The sequence below is a fragment of the Podarcis melisellensis genome (assembly GCF_964234715.1).
Source record: "Podarcis melisellensis genome assembly, chromosome: 5".
Lineage (NCBI taxonomy): Eukaryota > Metazoa > Chordata > Lepidosauria > Squamata > Lacertidae > Podarcis > Podarcis melisellensis.
Genome location: NC_138537.1, coordinates 14,387,367 through 14,415,127, shown reverse-complemented (window position 1 = coordinate 14,415,127; position 27,761 = coordinate 14,387,367). Strand labels below are relative to the sequence as shown.

The 27,761-nt window shown below is 45.5% G+C and overlaps 1 protein-coding gene and 1 long non-coding RNA gene across 2 annotated transcripts; one reads left to right on the top strand and one right to left on the bottom strand.

Moving 5' to 3' along the window:
- The first annotated feature begins 20 nt into the window (after window positions 1-20).
- Window positions 21-5,033, top strand: LOC309370054. Its single transcript, XR_014168395.1, has 2 exons — window positions 21-1,646; window positions 1,691-5,033. It is a non-coding gene; the product is annotated as an uncharacterized lncRNA (long non-coding RNA).
- On the bottom strand, window positions 3,318-27,761 carry NCEH1 (neutral cholesterol ester hydrolase 1). The gene is made up of 5 exons (XM_081911227.1): window positions 27,440-27,761; window positions 16,714-16,942; window positions 15,645-15,714; window positions 9,225-9,396; window positions 3,318-5,835 (listed from the first exon to the last, which is right to left on the bottom strand). The coding sequence occupies exons 1-5, from the start codon at window positions 27,689-27,691 to the stop codon at window positions 5,218-5,220; spliced, it is 1,341 nt and encodes a 446-aa protein (XP_081767353.1). The 5' UTR covers window positions 27,692-27,761; the 3' UTR covers window positions 3,318-5,217.

Here is a 27,761-nt window from a genome sequence, read left to right as displayed (position 1 = left end):
GTGGTGATATCACATTATTTAGTATACCTAAAATCCTCGGCTTATTAGGTCCTACCCCACACCTTCTTCCAAAAATTGCTTTGCACAGGTAACTACCATAGTGTTACCAATATTTTTGAAAGTAGGGGCTCCGTGGCTTGGCTTTTGAAAAATAGGGGGTCCTGAGTAATTTGCTAACCACTGGGCTAAGGGATAAAGCTCAGTTCCATGTGGGGCTGCCATACGTCCAGGATTTGGCCATGCAAATTGCGTCCAGGGGGGAATTCCCCGTGTCTGGGAAAACCTGGACGTGTGGCAACCCATTTTGGAGGAGCAAATTTCTTTTCAAAAAGCTCCAAAACTCTTTTTTGGGGTGATTTTGCAAAAAAAGGAAAAAGCTCAGCAACTTTGCCCCCCTAACTAAAGAGCTCAACAACTTTGGTGTCTGGCTTGTCACTTTTTAAAATATGGCAACCCTAGCTTCATGTCTGCCAAAGCTTCTGCAACTCAAGCGAACGCCTTCTGTTTCAACTTTTAAATGCCTGCTGAGAACTTTTCTTTTCCATCGTTTATGCAAGCAATTAAGAATACATCTTTGCGCCATCATGGAGATGCCACACGCTATACTTGGCGAGAGGGTGGCATTTTGCAAGCCCTTGCTGCTCATCTTCTCCACCCCAGGGGTGTGCTGGAAGTGGTGGCGTGGGTAGGACATCGCCTCTTCCACTTTCACTGCCTGTGGAGAGTGCTTCACCCCACCTCATAAGTGGGCCAGCTCTGCCCTACAGACTTAAATTGGTTTAACAGCCAATCCTTCTTCCTAGAGAACTCTGGGAACTGTAGTTCTGAGAGAGGAATAGTGGTCTCCTAACAGTTCCCAGTACCCTTAGCATACTACTGTGCCCATGATTCTTTGTGGGTGGGTGGGGGGAACCATGGCTGAGAGGCAGTGACTGGCCCAAAGACACACTGTGGGTTTCCGGGCCAAGTGGCAGATTTGAACCCTGGTTTCCCAATTCCAAGTCTGATACTCTTACTTTCTTAAAAGACACAAGTGCTGAGTTTTGTGATTTTCTGACTAGGTTTTTGAATTATGTATTGGTGTTGTGACTAATGTTGTTATGGCTGCTGTTACTTTGAGCATGTTAGAAATAACAACATAGAAACCAGGCTGTGCTTTCCTGGTGTATATACATCACAACTAACCACCACAAATTCGCTATTCCAAGGATAGGGTTGCTTCCCATTCAACTGCCTCCTCTCCAGCAGCTGAGTCTTAAATCAATACTAGTAATGGGACAGGGTCATTTGCCAGACCTGAGGGAAGTCAGCAGTTTAGTTATGTGGGTTCAAGACCAGGGATGGTGAAATCTCAATTTCTAGGGCCAAAATACCGGATCCCAAACCAAATTGGGCCAATTTTGGTTGACCTAGGGTTCCGCTGGAGTGGCTTGAGAAATAGCCTCAGGACAGATTGGGTCCTCCCAGAGCAACCTGGGGCTCTCAAAAGGCGTGAACAGTCTTGAGGAGGAGATGCAGGCAAGCAGATTGGGCGCTTCTGCCCCCTAACAACCACTGTGCAAAACCCCAAAGTGCCAAATCAGGCCCTGAATTGAACCAGGAGGGCCATGCACAGCCCTGCCAGTTTGGGATTTTCTCCGTTTCCTGTTTTTTCCAACCTTAAGTTCAGTTCTCCACATTTTCACATCAGGTTGTATCTTTCTAAAAAAAGTCCTGGTTAAAATTCAGTGCAAATTTCTCATGAATACACATTCTGGTATGCAATTTTACCAAATATGCCTTTCTTGGGCAAAGCAAATTCCCTTAATATGCATTTTGGCATGTTATCTGCACCAACATATACATTTTAATGCACCATTAACCCTCGTAGATGCAGATTTCCTGGCTGTGCTGTTTTCCTGATCCTAAGTTGCCCTTGCCCCAGATTTTGGTATTAGCCCTGGGGCTTTAACATACAGGCACAATAAAGTTCCTTTCATCTTTTTGGGGATGGTAGGGGGAAGGAAAATGTCAATCAAGAAAACAATGTGGGGCTGGTTAACCCGGACACGGCTGTTCTGATCAAAATTGGAGACCTCCCTCCCCTTGCATGCAGCCACTTTAAAAGACAAAAGTCTGAAGATATGGTGATGAATCTCTAGTTTCTCCTTTGTTTTGACTCTTGAATGTCCATTTCAAAATAAACCAGTCAGCTGCCCTGCTGGTGGTAGTGGGAAAATAAGTATTTTGAGAATGAGCGCAACTCAGTATTTCCAGGGAAAACTGTCATCTATTTCTAGAGCTGAAGACTTTGTATTAAATTGCAGCCCAGGGAGCTATTTTCAAGTCTGCCACCTGCTGGCATGACTTATTCCAGGCTATTCCCTTTTCACTTGCATCCGAAGTCCAAAAATAACCAGCTTCCCTGAGCTATTTTTGAGGCAGATAAGGCTGCATTTTTTGAATAATAAGCTTCTTTTGCCATTAACCACTGGGTCAGACATAACAGTGCAACCCAGAGAAGCCAGAGTACTGTGCTCTTCGGTGACTGAAAGGCACTCATGTGTTGATAAATTTAAAACTGGCTGCAAGAGGTTACCGTGAGATGCCTTACATTCCAATCCTAACTATGCCTTGTGGGAAGCAAGCTCCACTGAGTTCAACAGAACTTACTTTTAGGAAACTGTGTATAGGATTGAATCATTAGGGCGACTTCAGGCAGCAACTATTTTGCAGGAGGGGTTCGACTGCCTTCTGAAAAACACCCCAACTTCTCTCCTGTAGACCAGAGATGTGAGACGCAGGAACAAAGACTGCTCTGAGAAATAGTCTGATTTTAAAAAAAGATCAAAATATGTGTCATGAGCAATCTGGAACAACCCTGGCCATTCAATGTATGGAAACAATTTCAAGTGTGTTCCAGGTATCGTCTGGACCTTTTTAAAAGACCAACCAGCAACAGGAGGTCAGCACCTAAATTGGTCACAGGTGTTTTGTTTTGTTTTGAAAGCAGCTAAAAGTACATCGAATACAGATGGACAATAGCCAGGCACCTCTTTAAAGAAAACAAGTATCGGTCGCAGAGCATAAGGTATTGCAGTCTTAGCTGCAGTTACTGTAAGTTGCCTGGCTTTTTGCAGGGGCAAACCATGGGGCACCTTAAAGACTAACTGTTTTTTGGTGGCGCAAGCTTTTGTGGAATAAAGCCCATTTGATGGTATGCATTGAATGTAGTCCTTGGGAGCCCATTTTATGCTCCCTTGTCATTAGCGAGGAACTTGAATAGCTGCGCCTGCTTGTCCTGCAGATTAGGCAAATGAAGAAAGAGTTCACCCCAGTCACGATCAATGTTTTAAATACCATCACACAGGATGAAGGACGTGGTACAGAGGGAGAGCGAGATACATTATTCGTTGGCTCCTATCTCCCCAGGATCAACACCTGACCAGAAAGGAGGAAGCTGTACGTAACCAGTGTAGAGCTTACTGGGAGAGGCTCCTTAGCCATACCAGGAAGCCTCTTGCATTGATGTTAGGGCACAAAAAAGTGGCTTGAAGACTACTATCATCAAAGGACGCTGCCTCATACTGAAGTCTTATCTGTGTCAGTGCTGTCCACACCAGGGGTCATGACTGTGTCTGCCCACCCATATCAGCTATGGTACCCTCCAAAGGTCTTGGGAAATGTCCCTTCCAAAACCCACAATTCACGAGAGACAGTTTCCCTGCCCTGACTCGGCCTCTTCTAACCCTTTAAACATGCCCACATTCCACAGAACACCAATGCTCCCATCGTCTCTGAACAGAGGAGAGGTGCAAAAAGTTTGTCTCTGTGAGCAAACATGGCAGCGGCTGACGTAGGTCCATTTTCCCCATCGCCTGTCTGTGTATGTATATGTAATGCTCATCCATCCCAAGCTACGTTCCTTTTCTCCTTTCCTGTGCTTTTAAATGTGGCAGCCATTTTGTGCTGCCATTTTGTAGCTGGTGCCCACGGCGCTCTCTCGAAATCCCAAGTGGAGCTTTTGGTCCCAAAAGCTACCTGCACCAACCAGCACAGGATGCAACCAATCTAAATGTCGTAGGATAAGATTGCAGCTATGGGACCCAGCCTCGCTGTCTTCTATTTACACGAGGCCTGAAACATTTGCAACCCATTAAGCTAAGCATGGGGCTCTGGTGGCTTGCCAAGCCTCCAAAATGGCAAAAAGCAGGCTGGCAGGAAACAATAAATGGGGGTGGGGTGGGCTGCTTTACACTTGCCGGGTCACAAATCAGGTCTGATGGATAAGCTGTTTCTCGTAGTCTTTGAGAGTGACAGTGGTGCTTAAGAGTAACACCCCTGTTTTGATTTGGGCCACGTTCACACCATACATTTAAAAGCACTATTATACCACTTCAACACTCACAGATAATCTTGGCCACTGCAGTTTGTTAAGGGTGCTGGGAAGTAAGGATGTTACCCAGCAATTTGAACATAACTTGGACCTAGTCTCTATGGCTGAAACCCAACGAAGCATTTCCACTGGTAAAAGCACTTCAGGCTACGTGCTGGAATAGCCTCTCCCTCTTCTAACTAAATATGCCCCCTAAATATGTTCTGGGGTTTCCCCACCAACTTTCCAGGGCAGATTTAGGGGACACAGGGTGGAGAAGAGCGACAGGAGATTCTGCCGAGCAGCCAAAAATGCTTTTGCTAGCAGAACTGTTTAGCTGGATACACACCCTATATAGGCAGCAGAAATAAATGGTGCAATGGACTATATACCATTTTAGACTTGCAGATGGGAAAACCCATGTTTTTTTAGCTCTTCCTTACAGCTGACAGACAAACCCTTCCTTGCAAGCAGAGAACAAGCTCAATAGGGAGAGGGCCAGGGTAGAATTTGTTACACTTGAAGAGAGCTTCTACATGGAAGAATTTGCATTCCTCCTCCTGCAATCTGAAGCGTTAGCCTCACCTACCACCACATTCTACTACAGGTTGGGTCCGACTCTCTTGTAATGCCTTTAGGGTCTGGGTTAAAGACTACCCAAAGACTCCCCCCCCCACAACCCCACCCAGCAGTGTACAGTCCAAACAAATCATAGAAGTCATTGGTGGCACACGACTCTGCTGCAATGGAAAACTCTCCAACGAAGTCTTCAAAACGGATGGCACAAGATTGCATACAAAGGTGTACACTTGACTTGGGGACCTGTTACAGTTTTTAGTTTTTAAGAAGGGGGACACTTTCCTTCACAGGTTTTGACTAAGCCACTTGATGTAGCTGTCCCTGGTTTGGAATCCTGCAGAAAAATTGGTAGGCCAAACGGTGAAGATCATGCAGCCGTGAAAACAGTCTTCAAAATGGTCGATAGTCACCGCCACACCTGCTTTCTCTAACCGTTTGGCATACATGAGTGCGTCATCTCTCAGAACGTCTATCTCGCAAGTCAGGATGTAAGTTTTTGGCTGGATGCGGAAAACCTCCTTCTCAGCTAGCAAGGGAGCGGCACGGACATCTAGCAAGGCAGGTATGTCCCGGATTATTTCTGACTTCCCTGTCGCGTGTGCGACAGGTTTGTAGTTCTTCCTGAACCTCGAAGGTAGGAGGAAAGTCCAGTCCAGGTGTTCTCTGAAGGGATTGGCCTCACTCACGTCGAGGGCAGTGTGGTTGTTGACCACCATAGAATGGGCAAAGTCATAATTTCCGTTGAAGTAGTCTAACCAGAACTTCACCATGACAAAACGGGGAAGGACAGGCGTGACTTCGTTCTGCTGGTACGAGGGGGTGTTGAAATCGAACGGCTGAAGGACTGGATAAATTAGAGCCTGCAGTTTAAATCTGGTGGTTACATTTTCCTCTTGAGTCATCTGCGGAAGCAAGGTAGACAAACAGGGCAGAATTCAGATGTTGCGTGCAATACTATCTCAATGTAACATATGTAAACACAATGAGAAATGGGTTGCTTTATTTTCTTTGATGCCCTCAAAAGTAAATTTCATTCTCATCAGAGAACAGAACATTAAGACATCAAGACTGTATTTTTTGGTGGCGCAAGCTTTTGTGGAATAAATTGTACTCTGTGACAATCCTCCAACTGAACTCTTACAGACTGTACTTTTCCCATTCTGTTGTCATTTACTTCCCATAAGACGATGCAATCCCAGTCCATTCCAGTCCCACACTTGGATGCAGTAAAGTTTTTCCGATCTGGTTCCTGTGCAGTTTTTAAAAGATCATTCTGGTGACACCCCCAATCTGCACATCACCAAAAAACACAAGTGGAGTATTTACAAGGTGAACAGAGGGTTTACTATCTCCCCACCCCAAATTTTAATTCTGTAAATCTGCTCAGAACAGCTTCAAAAGGGTGGCCATTTTGTCACAGATAGAGCATCCATTTGTGTATAGGGGACACATTTTAACCAATTGTTTGATTTTGTATTTTTAATGTACAGTGGTACCTCAAGTTAAGAACTTAATTCGTTCTGGAGGTCTGTTCTTAACCTGAAACTGTTCTTAACCTGAGGTACCACTTTAGCTAATGGGGCCTCCTGCTGCCGCCGGAGCACGATTTCTGTTCTCATCCTGAGGCAAAGTTCTTAACCTGAGGTACTATTTCTGGGTTAGCGGAGTCTGTAACCTAAAGTGTTTGTAACCTGAAGCATCTGTAACCCGAGGTATCACTGTACACAGGAAGTGACATATCACCAGTGCTTTTACCTGGTGCAGAGGTGGTTTGATGAAACAAATGAGGAGCAGTTCATGGCAAAATCTGACCTGAACTGAAATCTTCTTGAGATCCCTACCTCCAACCTTTACATTCTCTCCTCCTCTTATTCCTATGAGTATATACTGTAGACACACACATGATAATGGAAGCTCAAAGTCCATGCGTCTGACAAGAGTGAGGTGCCAAAGCTTATGACATAATAAAATGTGTTAATCTTTCAGACACTTGGGCGTTTTTTCACTGCAACAAACAAATATTGTTAACACCCCTCCCCCATAAAAGAGTGCGTATGCTGAAATGGAGCACAAATAAGACTTAATTGCCTCTTGTAAGTGATCTGGAAAGTCTCTAGCACTCGACTGCCATGCAACCCAATCTAGCATTTGTTTACCCTGAAGTCAGTATCACCTTAGACAAGGCAAAACATTCACAGGATCTCCACTCAAAGTATCCTCCTCTTATTTCAGTTATCAAAGTCTGGCATCTTACTCAATTCACATGTAGAAACCTACCTAAGGTGTGGGTTAATTACTTGTTTATTGCCTTCCTACAACCTTGGTAACCTCTTTCCGTGATGAGTTCTGGAGAACTTGAAAGCTTGCAACATTTGTGCTGCGGCATCATCACACTCATTGCAATGATTTAATGGACCATTTAGTGCCCTGTCCTCCAAATGTAATAATAATAATAATAATAATAATAATAATTTATACCCCACCCTCCCCAGCCAACACTGGGTTCAGGGCAGCTAACACCAATTATATAATACATTAAAAACACAAAATCAAACAATTGGTTAAAATACAGTTGTGGGACTCCAACTCCCATCAGTCCCCATCCAGAGTGGCCAGTGATGCTGGGAGTTGGAGTTCAGCAACATCCGGAGGGCTACAGGTCCCCCATCCCTGATTTAGTGCTTGAGAAGAAGCCCTACACCCTTCTGCAAACCTTCTGCTTGTCAACAGAAAGCAGCGACGGCACATAAGAAACTTCACCAACTGACCTCACTCAAGGTGGGTGAAGTTGAGAGTCCTGCCGTTTACAGATTGTTTGTGTCAAAAGGAAGCACAGAAGTTAAGCAGCTTTATCATTCAAGAACTAATGTCAAGGACTCCCTCTCTCCATATGAACCTACCTCTGAGATCATCCTCTGAGGCCCTTCTTCATGTGCCTCCTCCTCAAGAAGTCCAGAGGGTGGCAACACGAGAACGGGCCTTCTCTGCAGTGGCTTCCCGTTTGTGGAATGCTCTCCCCAGGGAGACTCGCCTAGTGCCTTCATTACATACCTTTAGGCACCAGGTGTTTTTCATAGAAGTTTTATTGTTTATAGCCAATGGCCATCGCAATATGTTTTTCATATTGTAGTTTTATGTTATGAACCACCTTGAGATCGACGGATGAAGGTCAGTACACAAATTTCATAAATAAGGTTTTAATTTAGACTCAGTTCTACTCTTTAAACATGCTCATGTCCCGCTTTCCCATTAATTATTCCATTAGCTATTAACCTGGAAGTTGGCTTACGGTCCAAACCAATGACTGACGTGTGTCTAAACTTGCATAATATCCCATCTTCCCACACAATGATTTCCTGCTGGAAGCGAGGGCGCAATTGGCTACTGCTTTGGCAAGAAGAAGGGCGTTGGCAGTGGAAGATTTCATTGTGAACTGTAAATCAGGGCTAGTCAATATGGTGCTCTTGGTAAAGGTTACCAGATTGACCCCGGATTTACAAATCGGTCCCCATACAAAATCCATTGAAGTTTAAAAGTGTGTCCTCGGATTCATTGAAAAAACTCTGGTAATCTTACTCTAGGTGTTATAGGCCTGCAGGTCCCATCAACCCTAGACAGAATGACCAATGGTCAGGGCTGATGAGAGCTGTGGTCCAACTGGAGGCTACCAGTTGGCTGCCCATGTCCTTCCTAAAGTATAGAGATCATGCTGGGACCATAACTCATGATAGAGCGTCTCCACCCCCATCGTTCTGCCCGGACGCTGAGGTCCAGCGCCGAGGGCCTTCTGGCGGTTCCCTCATTGTAAGAAGCAAAGCTACAGGGAACCAGGCAGAGGGCCTTCTCAGTAGTGGCGCCCTCCCTGTGGAACACCCTCCCATCAGATGTCAAATAGATAAACAACTACCTGACATTCAGAAGACATCTTAAGGCAGCCCTGTTCAGGGAAGTTTTTAATGTGTGACATCTTAGTGTATTTTTGGTTTTTGTGGAAGCCGCCCAGAGTGGCTGGGGAAACCCAGCCAGATGCGCGGGGTACAAATAAATAATAATAATAATAATAAGAAGAAGAAGAAGAAGAAGAAGAAGAAGAAGAAGAAGAAGAAGAAGAAGAGCCATGCTTTGCTTGTCCTGCTTCCAATCCCTGTTTTCTGTAGTCTGCGGTTACTTGGTGCCGCAAACTGCAGAAAACAGGGGTTGTCACTAGGACCTTCTGCCGTGTAGCTCTACGCTAAGTAATGGTCCCCAGCATGTTCTCCACGCTTTAGGATCCCTAAAGCACTTGTGTTACCTCTTGGCATACGGCAGCGGCCAAGTTTCCTCCTGCGCTGTCTCCCGAAATGGCAACTCTGCTGGGATCCACAGAATATCGCGCGAGGACTTCCGGGAGCATAAAGTGCTTCGTAGCCTGGAGGACGTCGTTGAACTGCACTGGGAAGTGGAAGTCTGGCACGAGCCTGTACCTGCAATGAGATAAGCAGTTTCTGTTGGGAGCAGTGTTCTGGACTCAGCGCTCACATTGGGTAAGGCTAAGGCCTTGGTGTGCCTACGACCTTATTTGAAATTTGCCATGGTTGAAAAGAACAGAAGAACACAGCCCTGCAAGATCAGGCCCATGGACCGCCCAGTCCAGAATCCTGTTCTCACAAAATGCCGTACTTTTCTGTGTATAACACGCCCCCATGTATAAAACGCTCCCCATTTGGGGGGATTAAAAATTAAGAAAATGCAGGGAGATTGCCCAGAGTTGTTGAGCTTTTTTTGCATGCCTGGCCGATGCTAACACTCGCACGCATCACAACAGCCTCCTAACGTCTGTCTCCTCGCTGGCAGAAGCAGCCTATTGTCTGCCCAATGGCCACAGCAACACCCAATCAACACCACCCCTTGCCACAGACACCAATAGCACGCTGCAGACCATCTCTGGCTTGCGACATCAACCAATCCCACGTCCCCCCCTCCCAGGCCTTCATGAACTTCCCAGTGACTGGTATTCAAAGGCATGATGCTTCTGACAGTGATGGTAGAACCTAGCCATTGTGGCTTGTAGCTGTTGATAAGCAGAATCCTTCACTAGCTTGACTAATCACTGGGCTGTAAGAGATCCAGAAATGCCAGGGAATGGCTAAGCAAAGGAGGCTCCACCATGGGAAGGGTACAAAGGGAGCGCCAACCCTTCTGGCTCAGCCAGCCTCTTGTGGTGTCTGGCCTGGGAAGATCCTCTGCTTTCACCACCAGCCTCCAAGCCAAGCCTATTTTGCTACTGTGTGTAGAGTGAAATTGCTGCAGAGCACGCATGTTTCTATATCAATGCTGGTCCAATAAAAGCTCTCCTATTTGTTTCAACCAAAACACACCAGAGTGTTATGGAATTACCTGGTGTGTGCGTGTGTGTATTATTTTTTCATCAGGAACATGGGAGGAGGGTGAATGCTACAGCCCTGATAAATATCACTCTGTGGCAGCTATAGATAGCAACAAAAGCCCAGTGGTCACGCTTAAAATTCCAGATGTAACATAGCTTCGGCTTGCTCAAAGCTGTCATTTTTTTTTTTTTAGAAAACTTGGCTCTTTATGTAAAAAGTTTGTCATTTGCACATCAGGCCACTAGAGGGCAGTTAGTGCCCTCAGCTGGATAAAAATGAACAGAACATTTTCCGTTCTGAAAAAGTTATTGGTATTTTCTTATGAATGTGCTATGTATGTTTTATGCAAACTGCTTAGGGATATTTTTTTTATTAAGCTGTCTATAGACCTTGTTAAATAAAATAATAATAATCAAGAGTTTTGGTAAACAAAAACAAAAAAACATTTGCAGACATACATTTATAACTAGCAATATATGTGTATTTATAGATTGTGTCTGAAAACAACAGTAAATATCGGGAGATAATGAATGAACCAACTGAGTGCAAAAGATTCTTGAGGGAGCAAATCAGGCAACCAGTCCTCCTTGTGGGGTTTCTTCAAGGAGACAATCACACATCATTATAGTTCAGCTGTTACTTTGCCACTGGATTCCACTGGGAGTGATGGCATCACAGAATAAATTAGAAAAGGGAGGAAGAGACCCCATTACTGGAATATTTATGTTTTTGCATAATCAATTACTGGGTTGTTGTTTTTTGGGGGGAGGAAGAATAACTGGGAAAAGGGGCATTAAAAAAAAAGTTAAGTAAACACTAGTACTTCGGCACTCTGTTCTGTTTACTATTATCACAGGGCTTTAAAAATCAACATCTGCAATTGCTTCTAAAGACTTGCCGATCAGAAGGTTGGCAGTTCGAATCCCCGTGAGGGGTTGAGCTCCCGTTGTTCGGTCCCAGCCCCTGCCCACCTAGCAGTTCAAAATCACGTCAAAGTGCAAGTAGATCAATAGGTACCGCTCCAGTGGGAAGGTAAACAGCATTTCCGTGCATTTCTGCTCTGGTTTGCCAGAAGCGGCTTAGTCATGCTGGCCACAGGACCCAGAAGCTGTATGCCGGCTCCCTTGGGCAATAAAGCGAGATGAGCGCCGCAACCCCAGAGTTGTCCGCGACTGGACCTAATGGTCAGGGGTCCCTTTACCTTTATCTTTTATGTTCTGCTATAATGCTTGCATGACAGTTTCCTCTGATTCTCAGTTCTTCTCCCCCTCCCATTAACATTCTGGACACTGGGAAAGAACTGAGGATCTCTTTTAAGCCTTTTAATGTTTTTAAAACTCTTTTTAAAGCCTTTTAAACTCTTTTAATGTGAGTTATTGACCCACATTAAGTAAGCGCACAAGGGGAATAAGCATACTAGCCCCACCTCTTGTTACCCTGTAGGTGTGCAGGACCTCCCCACAAAGTTTAAGACACCTGATTTTTCTAGGATTGTGAAGCACAAACAGAACATCCACAGGTATAGGATATTCCCCACTTCAGAAGATCGCCCTCCAATTCATGAATAGTTTTAGGAATGTCAACTGGGGGGTGGAGCTTGTACACAATCAACATTTCCCACCTTGCTTGTTGACTTTACTTGAGAAGATAATGCATGAAGATAGGATATTGCTGCCCTGTTCCCCTGCAATGTAATAGCTTCTTGCCTATGGACTTCTAATAATTTGCACCTGGCTTTATTATTATTATTATTATTTAAAATAAGTAACTTCCCTGAAGTATACACTAGGATTGTCACCCAATTATTAGAGCAGAGTCCATTGATCAAGTGCATTGTAAACAGCCATCAGTTCTTCAAACAATTGCCTAGCAACAGTTTTGGGGAAAAGGCCTTCTTCCTTTGCATGTTGTAACTGATGCCATCACAGAAGAGGCAGCCCATCCTGTGTGTGAGAGAGAAGAGGAAACTCCTCCTTCAAAGATGCTGCACGTCACTTGCGGTTTTTGTAAGGCCTTACACTTTTCCAACATATTGCCCAATTAAATAGGGACTGCCTTTTTTTAATGCCTTGGAAATGGGTTTTAGTAGAACAATACAGTGGTACCTCGGGTTACATACGCTTCAGGTTACATACACTTCAGGTTACACACTCCACTAACCCAGAAATAGTGCTTCAGGTTAAGAACTTTGCTTCAGGATAAGAACAGAAATCATGCTCCGGCGGCGCAGCAGCAGTGGGAGGCCCCATTAGCTAAAGTGGTACCTCAGGTTAAGAACAATTTCAGGTTAAGAACGGACCTCCGGAATGAATTATGTACTTAACCCGAGCTACCACTGTACATCCAATCAGGGCCGGATTTAGGTTTGATGAGGCCCTAAGCTACTGAAGGTAATGGGGCCCTTTATATGTCCAGCTGTCCTTTGTCAACAACAAATTGTCGCTGTTTTTTTGTGTTGTATATATGCTATATGGTAATTTGTGAACCTAATAGGTATCTAAAGCCATCTGCACATGTTGCTGTGCAACCAGTCCATGCAGAACATAGGCACCCTATATATAGAAATGAGCAAACCAGTGATATTTTAGGGAGCAGGCTAGCAGGCGGGGCCCATTACTTACATCACAGGAGCCTACACACCACAAAACACTGTTGCTGTATGTAGGTTTTATTTTATTTGTTTTTTTATCTTATATTTTGGAAATGTGCATCCAGGTTTTTCCCCTTTAATTTTTTTGGGGGGCCCCCAAGAGAGTGAGGTCCTAAGCTATAGCTTGTTTAGCTTATACATAAATTCGGCACTGCATCCAATCAAAGGCCCGGTGTACATCTTTTTGGAATCTATAAACTACAGCAGAACCTCTGTAGACCTGGACCCTTCCACATGTTTGGGAATGCAGCTCTCATCAGCCCCAGGCAGCATGGTCAAAGCTCAAAGATGGTGGGAATTCAGGAACAGCTGGAGGGCACCAGGTCAGAAGACTGAGCTACAATGCGAGCAACTTGCCCCTGTTGCAACAGCACAACGAGGAAGAGGTATCTGTATCCCTATCACCTAGGTAGATGTAAGGTCATCTGATCACAATCTGGACCAGTCCTTCCTGCTCTGACTCGGCAGCTGCTCTTCACTGTCTCATCCCTGCTACCCAGTGTCCGTTTCCAAAGTTTATTTATTGTCGCGACCATCATGGTCATTTCAACCACCGCAACAAAAAAAATATACATCCTATCCCTACCATACGGAAGGCACATAGATGCACCATTAAAAGACACCGTTAGCCAACTTATACATACCGTATTTTTCCGTGTATAAGACGATGTTTTCGTATTATAAAATAACGTTTACAATTGTGGGTCTTCTTATACATGGATAGTGCAGAGGGGAGACGGGTGATTGTCTGCAGCAATGAGCTGGAGATTGTCAGCAATGATTGGGCGGTTGATTGGTGGCTGCAGCCATGTCTGCTGTTGATTGGCTGCTGCTGCTGCGTCAATTTGGTGGGTGATTGGAGGCTGTGGAAAGGCCTGCTGTTGATTGGTTGCCGCTGCGGCAATAGAGCAGGTGAATGGTGGCTTTGGCCGCGCGTGCGATTGGCAGTGTTGGTAAGGTGGGTGAGTGATTTTCAGCAACCCCCCCCCCAAAAAAAGGCTCAACAACTACTTTGGGCAATCTCCCAAATTTCTTAATTTGGAGTCCCCCAAAACAGGGGTCAACTTATACATGGGGGCATGTTATACACGGAAAAATACGGTACATATATATCTTTTAAATGTGAACCAAATATATGATTTTTTTTTATTTCAGTGATGGTCAGATCACTACACCAATGTCTGCTTCTCTGGGTATGCTATGCTGGGGATTAAACACAGGACCATTTGCAGACATCTTGTATTTTCTACCACATGCTTTTTATACCTGTAAAGCACTGACGATCCAGGTGAATTAATGTGGTCCTTCACTCGGGCTGCAATCCCAGACACACTTAACCTGAACTGTCAGTATGTCCCAAAATGGCACTTAACTTCTGAGTAGAAACGTTCATAATAACACAGAGCCAACATATAGTGTTTGGAAGAGCATCTGACTCGGCCATGAGTGATCGCCAATGATGAATGATTTGTGTTTGGAAATCGGCAGACAGCAAGGCTAGTTCCTGCATCGGATTCCTCACTAAAAACTATAAGTGTGAATGCATGTATAATTGCAATTACAGATAGGTAGCCGTGTTGGTCTGCCATAGTCAAAACAAAACAAAATTCCTTCCAGTAGCACCTTAAAAACCAACTAAGTCAGTTCTTGGTATGAGCTTTCGTGTGCAAGTGTGCATGCACACGAAAGCTCATACCAAGAACTGACTTAGTTGGTCTTTAAGGTGCTACTGGAAGGAATTTTTTTTTTGTTATAATTGCAATGTTATCCTAAATGGAGAGGTGGCTTCCCAGGTAGGGCAGTGTGGCTGTGCTAGTTTCCTGAAAAGTTTTTCACTGTTGTTTACTTGAGGCAGGTGGTGGCACAGTCAAAACCCAATGTCAGGATTGCTGGATTGGCTTTGCTGGTATATTTTTTTGGGGGGGCAGTAACAGCACCCCACCTGCCAGGAAGCTAGAATACCTGCTCCTCTCGACCTGCTGACATCATCAACATGAGCAACTATTGTGTTTTGCTAGTCTAAACCACAAAGCCTTTCCAAACCATCCACATTGCACTGAAACCCAAGATGTACTACAATGAATTGAAGAAAATGTTCCATCTAACATTTGTTTTAAAACCTGAAGCATTTCTGTTAGGGATTTGGCAGGAAAAGACCTGCCCAAGAAGTTGAAAAATATCTTCATGTGTGTGACAACGGCGGCGAGAGTCTTAATAGCACAAGGATGGAGGACTGAGGAAATCCCGACTAAAGAATTATGGCAAAAGAAACTGATGGACTATGCAGAACTGGCAAAATTGACACATAAACTACGGGACAAGGATAACTGTGACTTTAAAGAGGAATGGGAATCTTTTACAAAGTATCTAAAGATGCAACAAAGTGAATTGGATTCCTTGGCAGGCTTTGAATAAACACTCACAAACTTAGTACTGATAATAATCACTTAGATAAATTAAGGACTTATACAATTCTGTAACATGCAGAGAATAGCATTTATAGATAAACCAGAGATTGGAACTGAGGGAAGTCAGGGGGGCGGGGTTGTTTTATGGGAGGGAGGAAATGGCGGGGGGAGGGAATTAAGGATGATATGTTTTAAGATAATATGTTTTGTTGAATTACCTAATAAAATAATTAAAAAAGAAAGGAAACCCAAGATGTACCAGCTCATCCCATGCTTGCCATACTCACTCGATTGAAACAACTACAGCGTCCAGAGATTCAGCCATAATTGAGCAAAGATTGTTATAGTAACCTCCTCCTGGAATCAGAGAGACAACCAGTTATTTCATGAGGCATGTCTAAACCACCCTTTAAGCAATGGTCATAGGGCAGATTGCAAATTAAGAATATACTAAACACCTAAGGCGTTAAAACTAATCAACACTTAGGACAATTGCAGGGCTATCACATATATCTAAATTTAATCCTTTAAATCAGCAGCAGGGACTTCTGTATGTTGTTTGGCAACCCCATCTCTAGCCAGCATGACCAATGGTCAGAGAGGAATGCTGTTTGCACTTATAACCTTGAGATAGTGGACTACTGCAATACACTCTACGTGGGGCTACTTTTGAAGGTGACCCGGAAATTACAACTGATCCAGAACGCGGCAGCTAGACTGGTGATTGGGAGCAGCCGCCGAGACCATATAAGACCGGTCCTGAGAGACCTGCATTGGCTCCCAGTATGTTTCCAAGCACAAGTCAAAGTGTTGGTGCTGACCTGTAAAGCCCTAAACGGCCTCGGCCCAGTATACCTGAAGGAGCATCTCCACCCTCATCGTTCAGCCCGGACACTGAGGTCCAGCTCTGAGGATCTTCTGGCAGTTCCCTCCCTACGAGAAGAGGGGTTGCGGGGAACCAGGCAGAGGGCCTACTCGGTAGTGGCGCCCGCCCTGAGGAATGCCCTCCCATTGGATGTCAAGGAAAAAAACAACCATCTGACTTTTAGAAGACACCTGAAGGCAGCCGTTTAGGGAAGTTTTTAATGACTGATGTCTTAATGTATTTTTAATCTTTTCTTGGAAGCCACCAAGATGGGCAGGATATATATAATTATATGTAATCATTATTATATTATTAATGCCACGAGGCAGCTTTCTCTGCAACTTAGGACTCTTTGCATCTATTGGTTCCACCCTACATCAATCACTCAGATGTCCTTAGGGAAACTGATGTTAACTTATCCAGAGACCACAAAGCAGGTGTGTGGAAGGATGCAGTGGAACGAACACATGGCAGCCGTCCAGAAGACATACTTGCACTTGCCAGGGCCCATCCTCCTCCGTGGATGTAGACCACACTGCGCTTTAGCTTTGCCCCTCCTTTCGCCAGTGGCTCATACACTCTGACCTCCACGCCATCAAACTGAGTATCTGTTATCTTCACTCCTTCCGAGGACTGGGGATTCAGCTGGTCGAAGGCACCAATCAAGAAGTTCAGGGCTCTCAGATGATGGCCAAGTCCCAGGAAATGAACCAGATTGCACTAGAAGGAGAAGAACGAGAAACGAAGCTGAAAAAAAGGGAGGGCGGTGTTTGAAAGAAGGAGGGAAGCAAGGACCCCTGTAAACATTAACTTTGCCCAAGAACATGCCTTGACGTGTGAACCTTTCTACTTGTTCTAAAGTAGTAGGATTGCAAAAGTATTAGAAGCTCAAATGATCCTCTTTGGCTGGCGAATTTGCTTCCGCCATCAACACAAAGGCTGCAATCCTATTCTTGCTTTCCTGGGAGTAAGTCCCATTGAAACTTAATTGTGAGCTGATTGTATAGGGTTGCATGGTTAATGTTTCCTGCCTCAGCATGAGATCAGGTTACCAATGCCTCTAAAGCCAGGAAAGGGAACCTGCGACCTTCCAGCTGTCCCTGAACTACAACTCCCAGTCTCTTGCTATCAGCCCAGCTGGCTCCATCAATGTCTGGAGGGCCAAAGATTCCTCCCATCCCTGCTCTAAAGCAGGGGTAGCAAACCCACAGCCCGAAATGCTAAAACAATAAAATGATACAAGGAAGGCCTGAGAGCCAAAATATGGCAGAGTGCCTGAATGTTTTGTTGTTGACTTTTAAAGTAGGCATGTCAAAGGAACAGAGAAGTGAACCTTTAGCATAGATTTTGTAATGCGTCAGTGACGAAGCAATTGCAAAACTTTTTTTGGGGGGAAGTACTCCTCCAACCACAACTAAGGGTCGTAAAAGGCAAAGGGCCCCTGGATGGTTAAGTCCAGTCAAAGGCAACTATGGGGTTGCAGCGCTCATCTCACTTTCAGGCCAAGGGAGACGGTGTTTGTCCACAGACAGCTTTCCGGGCCATGTGGCCAGCATGACTAAACTGCTTCTGGCACAACAGGACACCGTGACGGAAACCAGACTGCAAGGAAACACTGTTCACCTTCCTGCCACAGCGGTACCTATTTCTCTACTTTTCCTGGTGTGCTTTCGAACTGCTAGGTTGGCAGGAGCTGGGACAGAGCAACGGGAGCTCACCCCATCATGGGGATTTGAACTGCCGACCTTCCGATCGGCAAGCCCAAGAGGCTCAGTGGTTTAGACCACAGCGCCACCCGCATCCATTTTACCTTTGTCTTATTACAGGTCATAAGGTAAACCTAGTTGTATTACAGAGAAAGGGCTGCCTAACTGCAGTATTTTTCAAAAAGCAGCACACGAGGGGTGTCCATCTGAACAACCAAATGACCGCTCTTCTAACATAGGGCCCACTCACACAAATGCTTTGGCGCTCTCAAGGTCACCAACAAAGAAATGTAGCAAAGCAGTTGCCTGAATGCTCTGCTAAAACCCCAGTGTGAATCTGAGACACCATTACAAACACTGTGTGATCCCTTCACCACTGGTAGCAAGAAGCAACAGCAGATTTGCAAAATCCTAAAATGCATTACCGGGAAGGGATTTCTATGGGACATAGAAAATGGTATCAACTAAGACTGCAATCTATGCATAGGTAGTTTGAGAGGAAGCTTCACTGAAAACAGTGGGGCTAGTTTCAAAATACAAATGAAAAGGATCGCAGTGCAACATTTAAATTAGAATTATTAATCTGCACTAGCAACTTGTATATATGAGTAAAGAAACAACCTAGAATTAGGGCTGGGTGATACCTGGTTTTCAACACTGCTATATATGCCAGCTAAACATCACAGTATACTGATATATCACAATGTCTGAAATAAGGATGGAGTTAAGGATGGCTGGCTTCACGGTTTTCCACACATTGTGATTTTTGCCTAGCACACACAGAGAGATTCACAATACATTGCCTGGTCAAATTTTTTTGAAACCAATATGAGATGGACTCGAAACCGGTTTAGGGTGATATATCGCCCAGCCCTAACACACATCATGATTCGTGATATATTGCCAGGTCAAAAACTATGAAACAGATATCACAATATGGACTTCAAACCTGTTGTACAGTGGTACCTCGGGTTACATACGCTTCAGGTTACAGACTCTGCTCACCCAGAAATAGTGCTTCAGGTTAAAAACTTCAGGATGAGAACAGAAATCGTGCTCTGGTTATTAGCTAAAGTGGTGCTTCAGGTTAAATACAGTTTCAGGTTAAGAACGGACCTCCGGAACGAATTAAGTACTTAACCCGAGGTACCACTTATTATGTTGCTCTTCCATATGGCAAAACCTGCCAATAACTGATAAAGTAGTTCTGCCAAGCTCGACTCCCTTCCCTGTTGCCTTTGGACAGTGCCAGATGGTTTTATATTTCTTTAAATGCGGCCACTGAACTTTCACCTATTTCTGAATGTGCTTGCAGCCTGCTCCCCTTTGTCCCAATACTTTCTCCCTTTGGGGTTCGACTGAGGGCAGAGATTACCCAGCTCTGCTGACTGTCTAGCCATACAAATTATGCAAAAGGTTGTGTGTGTGTTTTATATTCATCCGAAAGCAAGAAATATATCATATGATAAAGCTGCCCTTTCACCCAGTAATCTAAGGGTTTGCTATTTTAACAACAGAAGTGGTGATAATTGCAAAGTCTTATCTTGGGGTGTTCGGGGGAGGAAGTTTGGAAACCTTCCAAATGAGATATTCAAGACAGGGCTGGGCGATAATATCAATATATTGTCCAAAATAACCTGCCTCTGTCCCCGTTCACCACCGGCATGCAGCCCTGGAAGGAAGTGTGATCTAATGTTGATCTAATGTGTAGAACAACCTTCAGAGGGAGGAAAGCAAAGGACATAAGAGCAAGAAGTACGTGAGCACAGTATCTGGATCCCGATCCCTCAGTGAGACAGTTACATCAACTGGGAGCGACTCTCCAGGGTTTCGGACAGAGCTTCTCTCCAGCCCTACTTGGAAATGGCAAAGGTTGAATCTGGAACCTTTCGCATGCAAGGCTTGTGCTCTTACCACCGATCCCCAGATGTTCTCCTAATGGACTTAACCCCTCTTCCATCATGCTCCAATATAGCAAATGCAAGACATAATTTGCCTGAGCCAAAAGCAAGGTGATCCACGTGCTCCCAAGCCCCTGCCGCACCAGCTTATCCCAGAACAAAGCAGATTACGGCTGCTACCTCCCTAAACAAAGACGACACAGCTTATTGTTGCAGATCTCATCAGGCTGAAGGTGTTCCAGGAAGGAATTAAGTTGCAGGTACAGAACAAATTTCAGGTGCCCTTGCAGAGTCGCTATTCCAGTTTTCAATAACAGCATCGATGCAGCAAAAAGGACTTTTGGGATCCTCAGCCAGACATCTCTTGCTGGTTGGTCTCAGTCAATTGCCTTGTGCTGTCAGAGACCTAGGAAGGCAACGCAGCTAAGAATTTGCATGCTGTGATCCGTTTAATTCTAGGACCAAAGAGGCAATCCAGATGAGGTCAGGATAGGTCCAGAAAGGGTGACTGTTGCCACCATGCCCTGATTCTGAGCTTCCTGCATGGGGTGGGGGGACGACTCTCATTGGCCGTAGTTGAAGTCACAACGCTGATTCAGCGCACCCTTGGTCTAATTCAGTGAGGGACTACAACTCCCATCATGCCCAACCACTGGTCCTGGTAGCTAGAGATGATGGGAGTTGTAGTCCAACAAAAGCTGGAGACGCATGTTTGAGAAACACAGAATTATGGTATGTATTTTTTGTGCTTTTATACTGAAAGCCACTCTGTGATCTTTGGATGAAGGGTAGAATAGGAAAGAAAGAAAGAAAAAAAGAAAGAAAGAAAGAATAAGCAAAGCCTAAGAAAAAAGGCCCAACTAGTGTTTCTCAACCTGTGGGTCCCCAGATGTTGTTGGACTACAACTCCCATCATCCCTGAGCTCTGGCCTTGCTAGCTAGGGGTGATGGGAGTTGTAGGCCAAAAACATCTGGGGACCCAAGGTTGAGAAAGGCTGGCTAAGTCCTGTTGTGCTGGTTTTCTATATCCAGCGAGCTTTCAACACAGGAGTCCATTCTAAAATGTGACTCCTGCCCCTGCAGGCCAAAGTGGAGCACTCCATTCTGCTGCCTCATTCTGTGATATTTATAGGCCAGACCTAAGTAATTTGTAGTGCAACAAAAGTATGGTTCACGGGAGGGAGGGTGTGCATGCATGCACTTCCACCAAGTCAGAGCATTTGCCCATGCAGCTCAGTATATCCTGCACTGACTGGCAGCAGCTCTCTAAGAGTTTCCAACAGAAGTCTCTCCAGTCCCACTTGGAGAGACCGTGGACTGAGCCGGGGATCTTTTGTATGCAAAGCATTCCCTCTACCACTGAGCTATGGTCCTTTCCCTAGGTCCAGGTGTGGGGAACCTTTGGCCCTCCAGATCTTACTGAACTAGAACTCCCATCATCCCTGGTGATTGACCAGGCTTGGTGGGCTTAGGGGGACTATAGTTCCGCAACATCTGGAATGCCACGCTTTCTCCACCCCTGCCCAAGTTCTTTCTTACTGCAGAAGAGTAAGCAAATGATAGTGTACATGCTTGATAAACAAAGAATGATTATAGTAGCTAATAAGAGGACTTCAGAAATTCACAGGAGGATAACTCTATTAATGGCTATTGATGCATGGAAGCAATGCCTATAACAAAATATTGCATTTGGGAGTGATCCTGTTCAGCCAACCAGACTCTCTCTTTTTCATGACACCCCATTTCATTCCCCCCCCTTTCCATTGTCCTTTCTTTCTCCCAACCAGTGTTCAAAACCCTCATTGTTCTAGGCGCATTTTGCAACAGGGGATTTCATTAGCATGAGCAGATTCTGAGCTCTGGGCGCCTAAGATTTCACATTAAAGCTGCAGAGTAGAAGGAAAGGAGGGCCTCTTTCTGCCTCCCCACTTCCAGCTACTCTCTTGAAGACTGGAGAAGAGACCCTCTGAAGAATATTAGGGGGTTGGGCAGGGGAAGGACTAGACCAGGTGAAAAATGAACATAATATTTTGGCTGCAGTTCATTCATTTTCAGCTTTGTATCCTTGTTTTTAAAAAATTGCACCTAGGTAAAGGACCCTTGGACGGTTAAGTCCAGTCAAAGGCAACTATGGAGTGCGGTGCTCATCTCGCTTTTCCAGTTGAGGGAGCCGGCATTTGTCCACAGACAGCTTTCTGGGTCATGTGGCCAGCATGACTAAACCGCTTCTGGCACATCAGAACACCGTGATGGAAGCCAGAGGGCACAGAAACGCCATTTACTTTCCCACCGCAGTAGTACCTACTTATCTACTTGCACTGGTGTACTTTAGGACTGCTAGGTTGGCAGAAGCTGGGACAGAGCAATGGGAGCTCACTCCGTCATGGGGATTCGAACCACCAACCTTCCGATTGGCAAGCCAAGAGGTTTAGCCCACAGAGCCACCCACTCCCCCTCTGTGCCTTGACATTCCATTGCTGTGCCCATAACCTAGGTTTAAGGTGCCATTTAGCTCCTAGCTTTCACATCTCAGTTTCTAACACTGCTCTCAACCATTTTCCATGTCGACTGAGCATGCCAGTCCTCGCTGGAAAGTCTCTCAGGTTCCCCCCTCCCCAATTCATATTTATTCATTTTAATTTATATGAAGAAGAAGAAGAGTTTGGATTTGATATCCCGCTTTATCACTACCCTAAGGAGTCTCAAAGCGGCTAACATTCTCCTTTCCCTTCCTCCCCCAAAACAAACACTCTGTGAGGTGAGTGGGGCTGAGAGACTTAAAGAAGTGTGACTGGCCCAAGGTCACCCAGCAGCTGCATGTGGAGGAGCAGGGAAGCGAACCTGGTTCACCAGATTACGAGTCCACCGCTCTTAACCACTACACCACACTGGCTCACTTCCTCCCTTGGCAGTCCCCCCGCCCCCCACAAGCCTGAAGAAATCTCCTTCTTGGGCATGGGTGTTGCCATTTTGGCTACATAATGATCCACACTCACCCCATAACTTCAGAAATGGAGGGAATAATTGCACACCGTGCAATTACGCTCTGTGTTGCCTGCATTTATTCATGCCGTATGAATGGTTTTTTCTATTAGTTTAAGCCATTGAGAAGGCTAGTCAAGCAGCCTGGGTCACCTGTTTGCCCTCACCAAAGGAATGAAAGCACTTCAGGAAACAATTCTGCCTTTCAGGTTTACAAACCAGTTCTACTCCTGCAACAATGTTTAAGGGTGGGACGGGGTAAGGGAAGGTGTCGAATGCACCCTTCAACATTGGTTATTTCAATGGTTTACAATTTTTTAATTTATTTCATGAAACTGTCTTTGCATCAGTACATCTGGCGAGCAACCTCTCTGTCTAGCAGAGGATTCTGAAAGCCCAGTGGTGCAGTTCTGTGATGTTAGGCTATGCGCTTTATAGTCTTACGGGCTGCAGGTCTTCTTTCAATGGTAATGCATATTGCTAAGTACTTGAATCCAGTTTACTTTAAAGGATCAACTTACCCGTACCTCATATATGCCTAATTGACCACTTCACTTTGCAGAACTGGCACTTTTACAAGTGCCACAAAATGTTTATTCTGCAGTTCCAAGGGACTGATCCATCAGTGTGGCAGCTCCTTTGATATTAAACAAGTTCCTTTGCTGTACTATTTTCAGCACCTGCAAAAGACCTTTATTGTTTAGGCAAGTCTCCCCAGATACGTAAAGTTGACATGTATTGTAAAATCTTATTTTATTAACTGCTGGTTTTGTGTTTTGTTTTGGTCCAGCTTGTTTTAAGTTTGGGCTTTTATCAATAATTTCATGTAAACTACTTAGATAATTTTACGATTAAGCGATCTACAAATTCCATTAAATAAATAAAATGAATATGGCAAGGCTGCATTGTAGGGTGTGTGTGTGTGTGTGTGTGTGCATGCCCTATTGCTAAGTGGATCCCTGAAGTTAAGCCTTGGCCTGATTGTGCCATGGAGAAAGTTTGCTAGAATATAAATTGATTTCATACAAGACAATGCATCACGTAAACAGAGTGTGTGACCTTTTAAAACACACACAACCCGGAAATGACGGGCAGAATCCGAGACCAGGGAGAAGAGTTGGTGGAAGAAGATTGGAAGAAATTTAAAGACTATTTACAGAAACATTGTAAAATTAATGAATGCTAAAATGATGTTTTGGATTGAAATGAAACGGCTTTAGCAACAAGGTTAAAAGGAATATGAAAAAAATGGATTGATAATTACATGAAAATATGAAGCTATAACATGTTAAGATATAGAATTGAGATAAATACAAAGAGGGAAAGGATTTGCTGAGCTAACTATGTGAACTGGAATACAAAAAAGGGAGGTGTGAGGAGGTCAGGGAAATAAGTATACGAAACAGAAGACATGAAAAGATTGATTTGTTTTTAATTGTTTTCTATTTTTCATGTATTTTGTATTTTTTCATTTGCATTTTTGTATTTTTTTCTGTTTTTAATTCTTTCTTTTTTATTCTGTAACTTTCATTTTTCTGTCTACAAAACTTTAATAAATATCTTATATATATATAAAAAATAAAACACACACAACCATGCTATCCTGGGGCACTTGTGGCCCTCTACATGTTGTGGGACTCCAATTCCCATCAGTCCTTGCCAGAACAGCTGTTGGCCTTGAGTTGCGAGGCCACAGGTTCCCCCTTCCTGTTGTATGAGCAGGAAGTCTAGTTCTGGTGGAGAAAGCAGCCTGTTTCAGAGCTCTTATGCCATTGCTCATCTTTGCACCAAGGGATCTCTGATCAGCTTCCAGAACTGCCGCCCCCCCTCCCAGCATTCCCTGGAGCACAGCTTAAAAAAAACGACAAAGGTATCAGACAAAAAGTTGATTTGCATTCCAAGGGCGCATATTTTAAACGTGATCACCACCAACTGTCATCCTTTTTTCAAGCAGACCAGGCGAGATGCAAAATGTGTTTGTTATCTGTCAAAGGGTTTCATTGCTTTGTCTTGGATTTCTGGGTTTGTGGGTCACCTGGGAGCTTGGGATAGGCAGCAGCGCAGGGAAATATTTCAAATAAACAAATAAATGGCAATGCCATATGGAAGGAAGGCCTCTCAAACCAACATAGTTTACTAGAGTACGTCTGGAAGGGAAAGATGCTTCAGATAGGGAAAATAGGTGATAAGGAAGATCTACAGACGCTGCCCTAGGGACGCTGGTGGCGCTGTGGCTTAATCGTTAATATTTTAACTGGAATTTTTTTTGGAGAATTAATCAACCTATGGCACATTCTGTTAACTGCATTTCTATGGCATTGTGGGTTAAACCACTGAGCCTAGGACTTGCCGATCAGAAGGTCGGTGGTTCGAATCCCCGTGACGGGGTGAGCTCCCATTGCTCGGTCCCTGCTCCTGCCAACCTAGCAGTTCGAAAGCACGTCAGAGTGCAAGTAGATAAATAGGTACCGCTCCGGTGGAAAGGTAAACGGCGTTTCTGTGTGCTGCTCTGGTTCGCGAGAAGCAGCTTAGTCATGCTGGCCACATGACCCGGAAGCTGTAAGCTGGCTCCCGCGGCCTATAGAGCGAGATGATCACCGCAACCCCAGAGTCGGCCACGACTAAACCTAATGGTCAGGGGTCCCTTTACCGACACTGCCCTAGGTGTATACTCTGCTTCAGGGCTGTCTTAAGCATATGTGGCGTTGGGGTGCAAAGATCCGCCCGGCGCCCTCCCCGGTTGCCCAGTCCCAGGTGTGCAGGAGGGAAGAGCCGGCCAGCGGCCCAGTGTCTCTCTGCCTTGGTTGCCCCTGAACTTGCGGCACAGAGCCACCCGCAGCAGAAGAGCCCACCATGGTTATAGAGCCCGCCGCGGGCTCTTCCCTGGACTCAACTCTTGGGCCCCGGACTCTTGGCCTGGCGCCCCTGACAGCCAGGCGCCCAGCACCCCTAGCACCTATGGGTAAGACGGCCCTGCTCTGTGTACACCCTGAAGCTGAAGTAGAGGCTAGACACAAGAGAGGGGGCTTTTCTGGCACTGTCTTGTATCCCTGTAATTGTAGAATATTCACCCCAAAGAGGCTTGCATAGCACTTGTGTAAATGTATTTACACAACAGACAAACGCCTCTTCCTTATCTCAAGCTTTTTACATTTTTAAAGAACATGCTGGCTGGGACTGATAGGAATTGCAGCTCAAAAACCTGGAGGGCATCATATTGGAGAAGGCTGGGTGTTTTGAACTCTTTGCAATTTGGGCATTGGGTTTTGAAAATGTTTTTAATACATGTTTTTTATTGCACAGAGACTCCTGGCTATGGGGCAACTCAGGAATACAGCGAAGAATTTTTTAAAACATTTTTTGCAGCTGAACAAGACAAGAAACCTTGAATCCCCTTTAGAAAATGCACATGCATGTCAGAAAGGGTCCTCCATTCCTATCAATCAGGAGGTCATTTCTAAACATGCCCATCCTAGAGGAACTACAGCAAGAATGAGGGGCCCCTTTGCCCACCCCAACTCTCAGCCTAACCTATCTCACAGGGTTGTCGTTGTTGTTGAGGATAAGATGGAGAAGGGGAGAACAACTACACCACCTAAAGCCCCTTTAAGGAAAGAATGGATATTTAAAAAATGTAAGAAAAATAAAGCACATATTGTCTACCCTGTCTGGCAGCAGCTCTCCAGGGTTTCAGAGAGGGAGTATGTCTCAGCCCTACCAGAAGCTGCCTGGGATTGAACCCGGGATCTTTAGAAGCTCTCAGGGCCTTCCTATCCTGAGGGCCACAAGTTCTCTTGCCCTGGATTACATGAAAGAAGACTGGGGTGGAGGGTTAATGCTTTTCTTTTGTTTCCTTATGTATTTTGCGTTCACGTTTTGTAATTTCACGCTGTGCACCGAGCGCCCTGTGATCTTCGGAGCAAGGGCGGTCTACAAATGTAATAAATAATATTAACAGTTCAGAGCAGCGCCTCCAATGCCCTTCCCGCGAGTCATGAGCCGCAGTGGATCGGAAAAGGGCGCCTGGGGCGGGACCGCGAGAGGGAAGGCTGGAAAAGCGGAACGCACCAAGCGCGATCTGCTGCGTCAGGCGAGAGAGCCCGGTTAGCCCAGCGCTGAAACGGCTGCTTTGCTGTATTTTAAAGGCTGAACGTCCCCCGCGGTTCCCTTCTCGCCAACCTGGTGCAAAAGGGGGGAGGAGGAAGCGCCCACCACCCCCATTTTAAAAAAAGAGATACGCTGAAACGTCGCCGGCGAAGGAGGAAAGAAACGGAAGGAAAGCGCCGATTTCTCCATTACGCACAGCAAACACACGCCTAGGTGCGCGCCCCGCGGCTCTCACTGCAGCACCGCGGCGCGAGCTGAGCATCGCCGCCGACATCCGCTTGAGAGATGCTTGCAAGCCACCCCAAAAGAGGCAGAAGATCCCCGCTATCTAGACCCTGGAGCGGTTATTTCTGCTTCAAGCGATCGCGGAGATCCGACGGGGACGATCGCCAGTGCGCTCCGCGCGGCGCTTGCCGTTATCTTCCTAACCCAAGACGGTAGTGGGGGAGAGAGAGATGGAGGGGGTACAGAGGGGTTTTAGCTTGGGAAGAAAGGAGGTGCCGGGGGGTCCCCCGCCTTACCGATTGCTGAGCCACCCTGAACGAAGCATCCAGCAGCATCAGCCGCCACGGCTCCGAGACAGTGCTGGGCAACGGCAAGTAGACATAATAGGCAGTCAGAGCCAGCAGCCCAGCCAAGAGCACCGCGGCGGACTTCATGGTGACGGGCGGTGGAGATGCTCGAGCGCGCAGCCTCGCCTCTCCGGCTCCTCTCGCCAAGGGGTGACTTTTTTGCGGCAAAGTTTGCTCGCAGCGCCCATTCAAGGGTTTCATAACCTTCACAAGCCAATCAGAGGGGAGAGCCAGCAGAGGAAGTCCAGGCTCTTCCGTCCCCTGCGAGCCC

Coding starts and splice junctions, on each gene's coding strand:
- NCEH1 (XM_081911227.1), bottom strand. CDS start 27,691: ATGAAACCCTTGAATGGGCGCTGCGAGCAAACTTTGCCGCAAAAAAGT. Junction 16,943..27,439: donor TCAGGGTGGCTCAGCAATCG/GTAAGGCGGGGG, acceptor TTCTCCTTCTAG/TGCAATCTGGTTCATTTCCT. Junction 15,715..16,713: donor ATGGGCCCTGGCAAGTGCAA/GTATGTCTTCTG, acceptor CTCTGATTCCAG/GAGGAGGTTACTATAACAAT.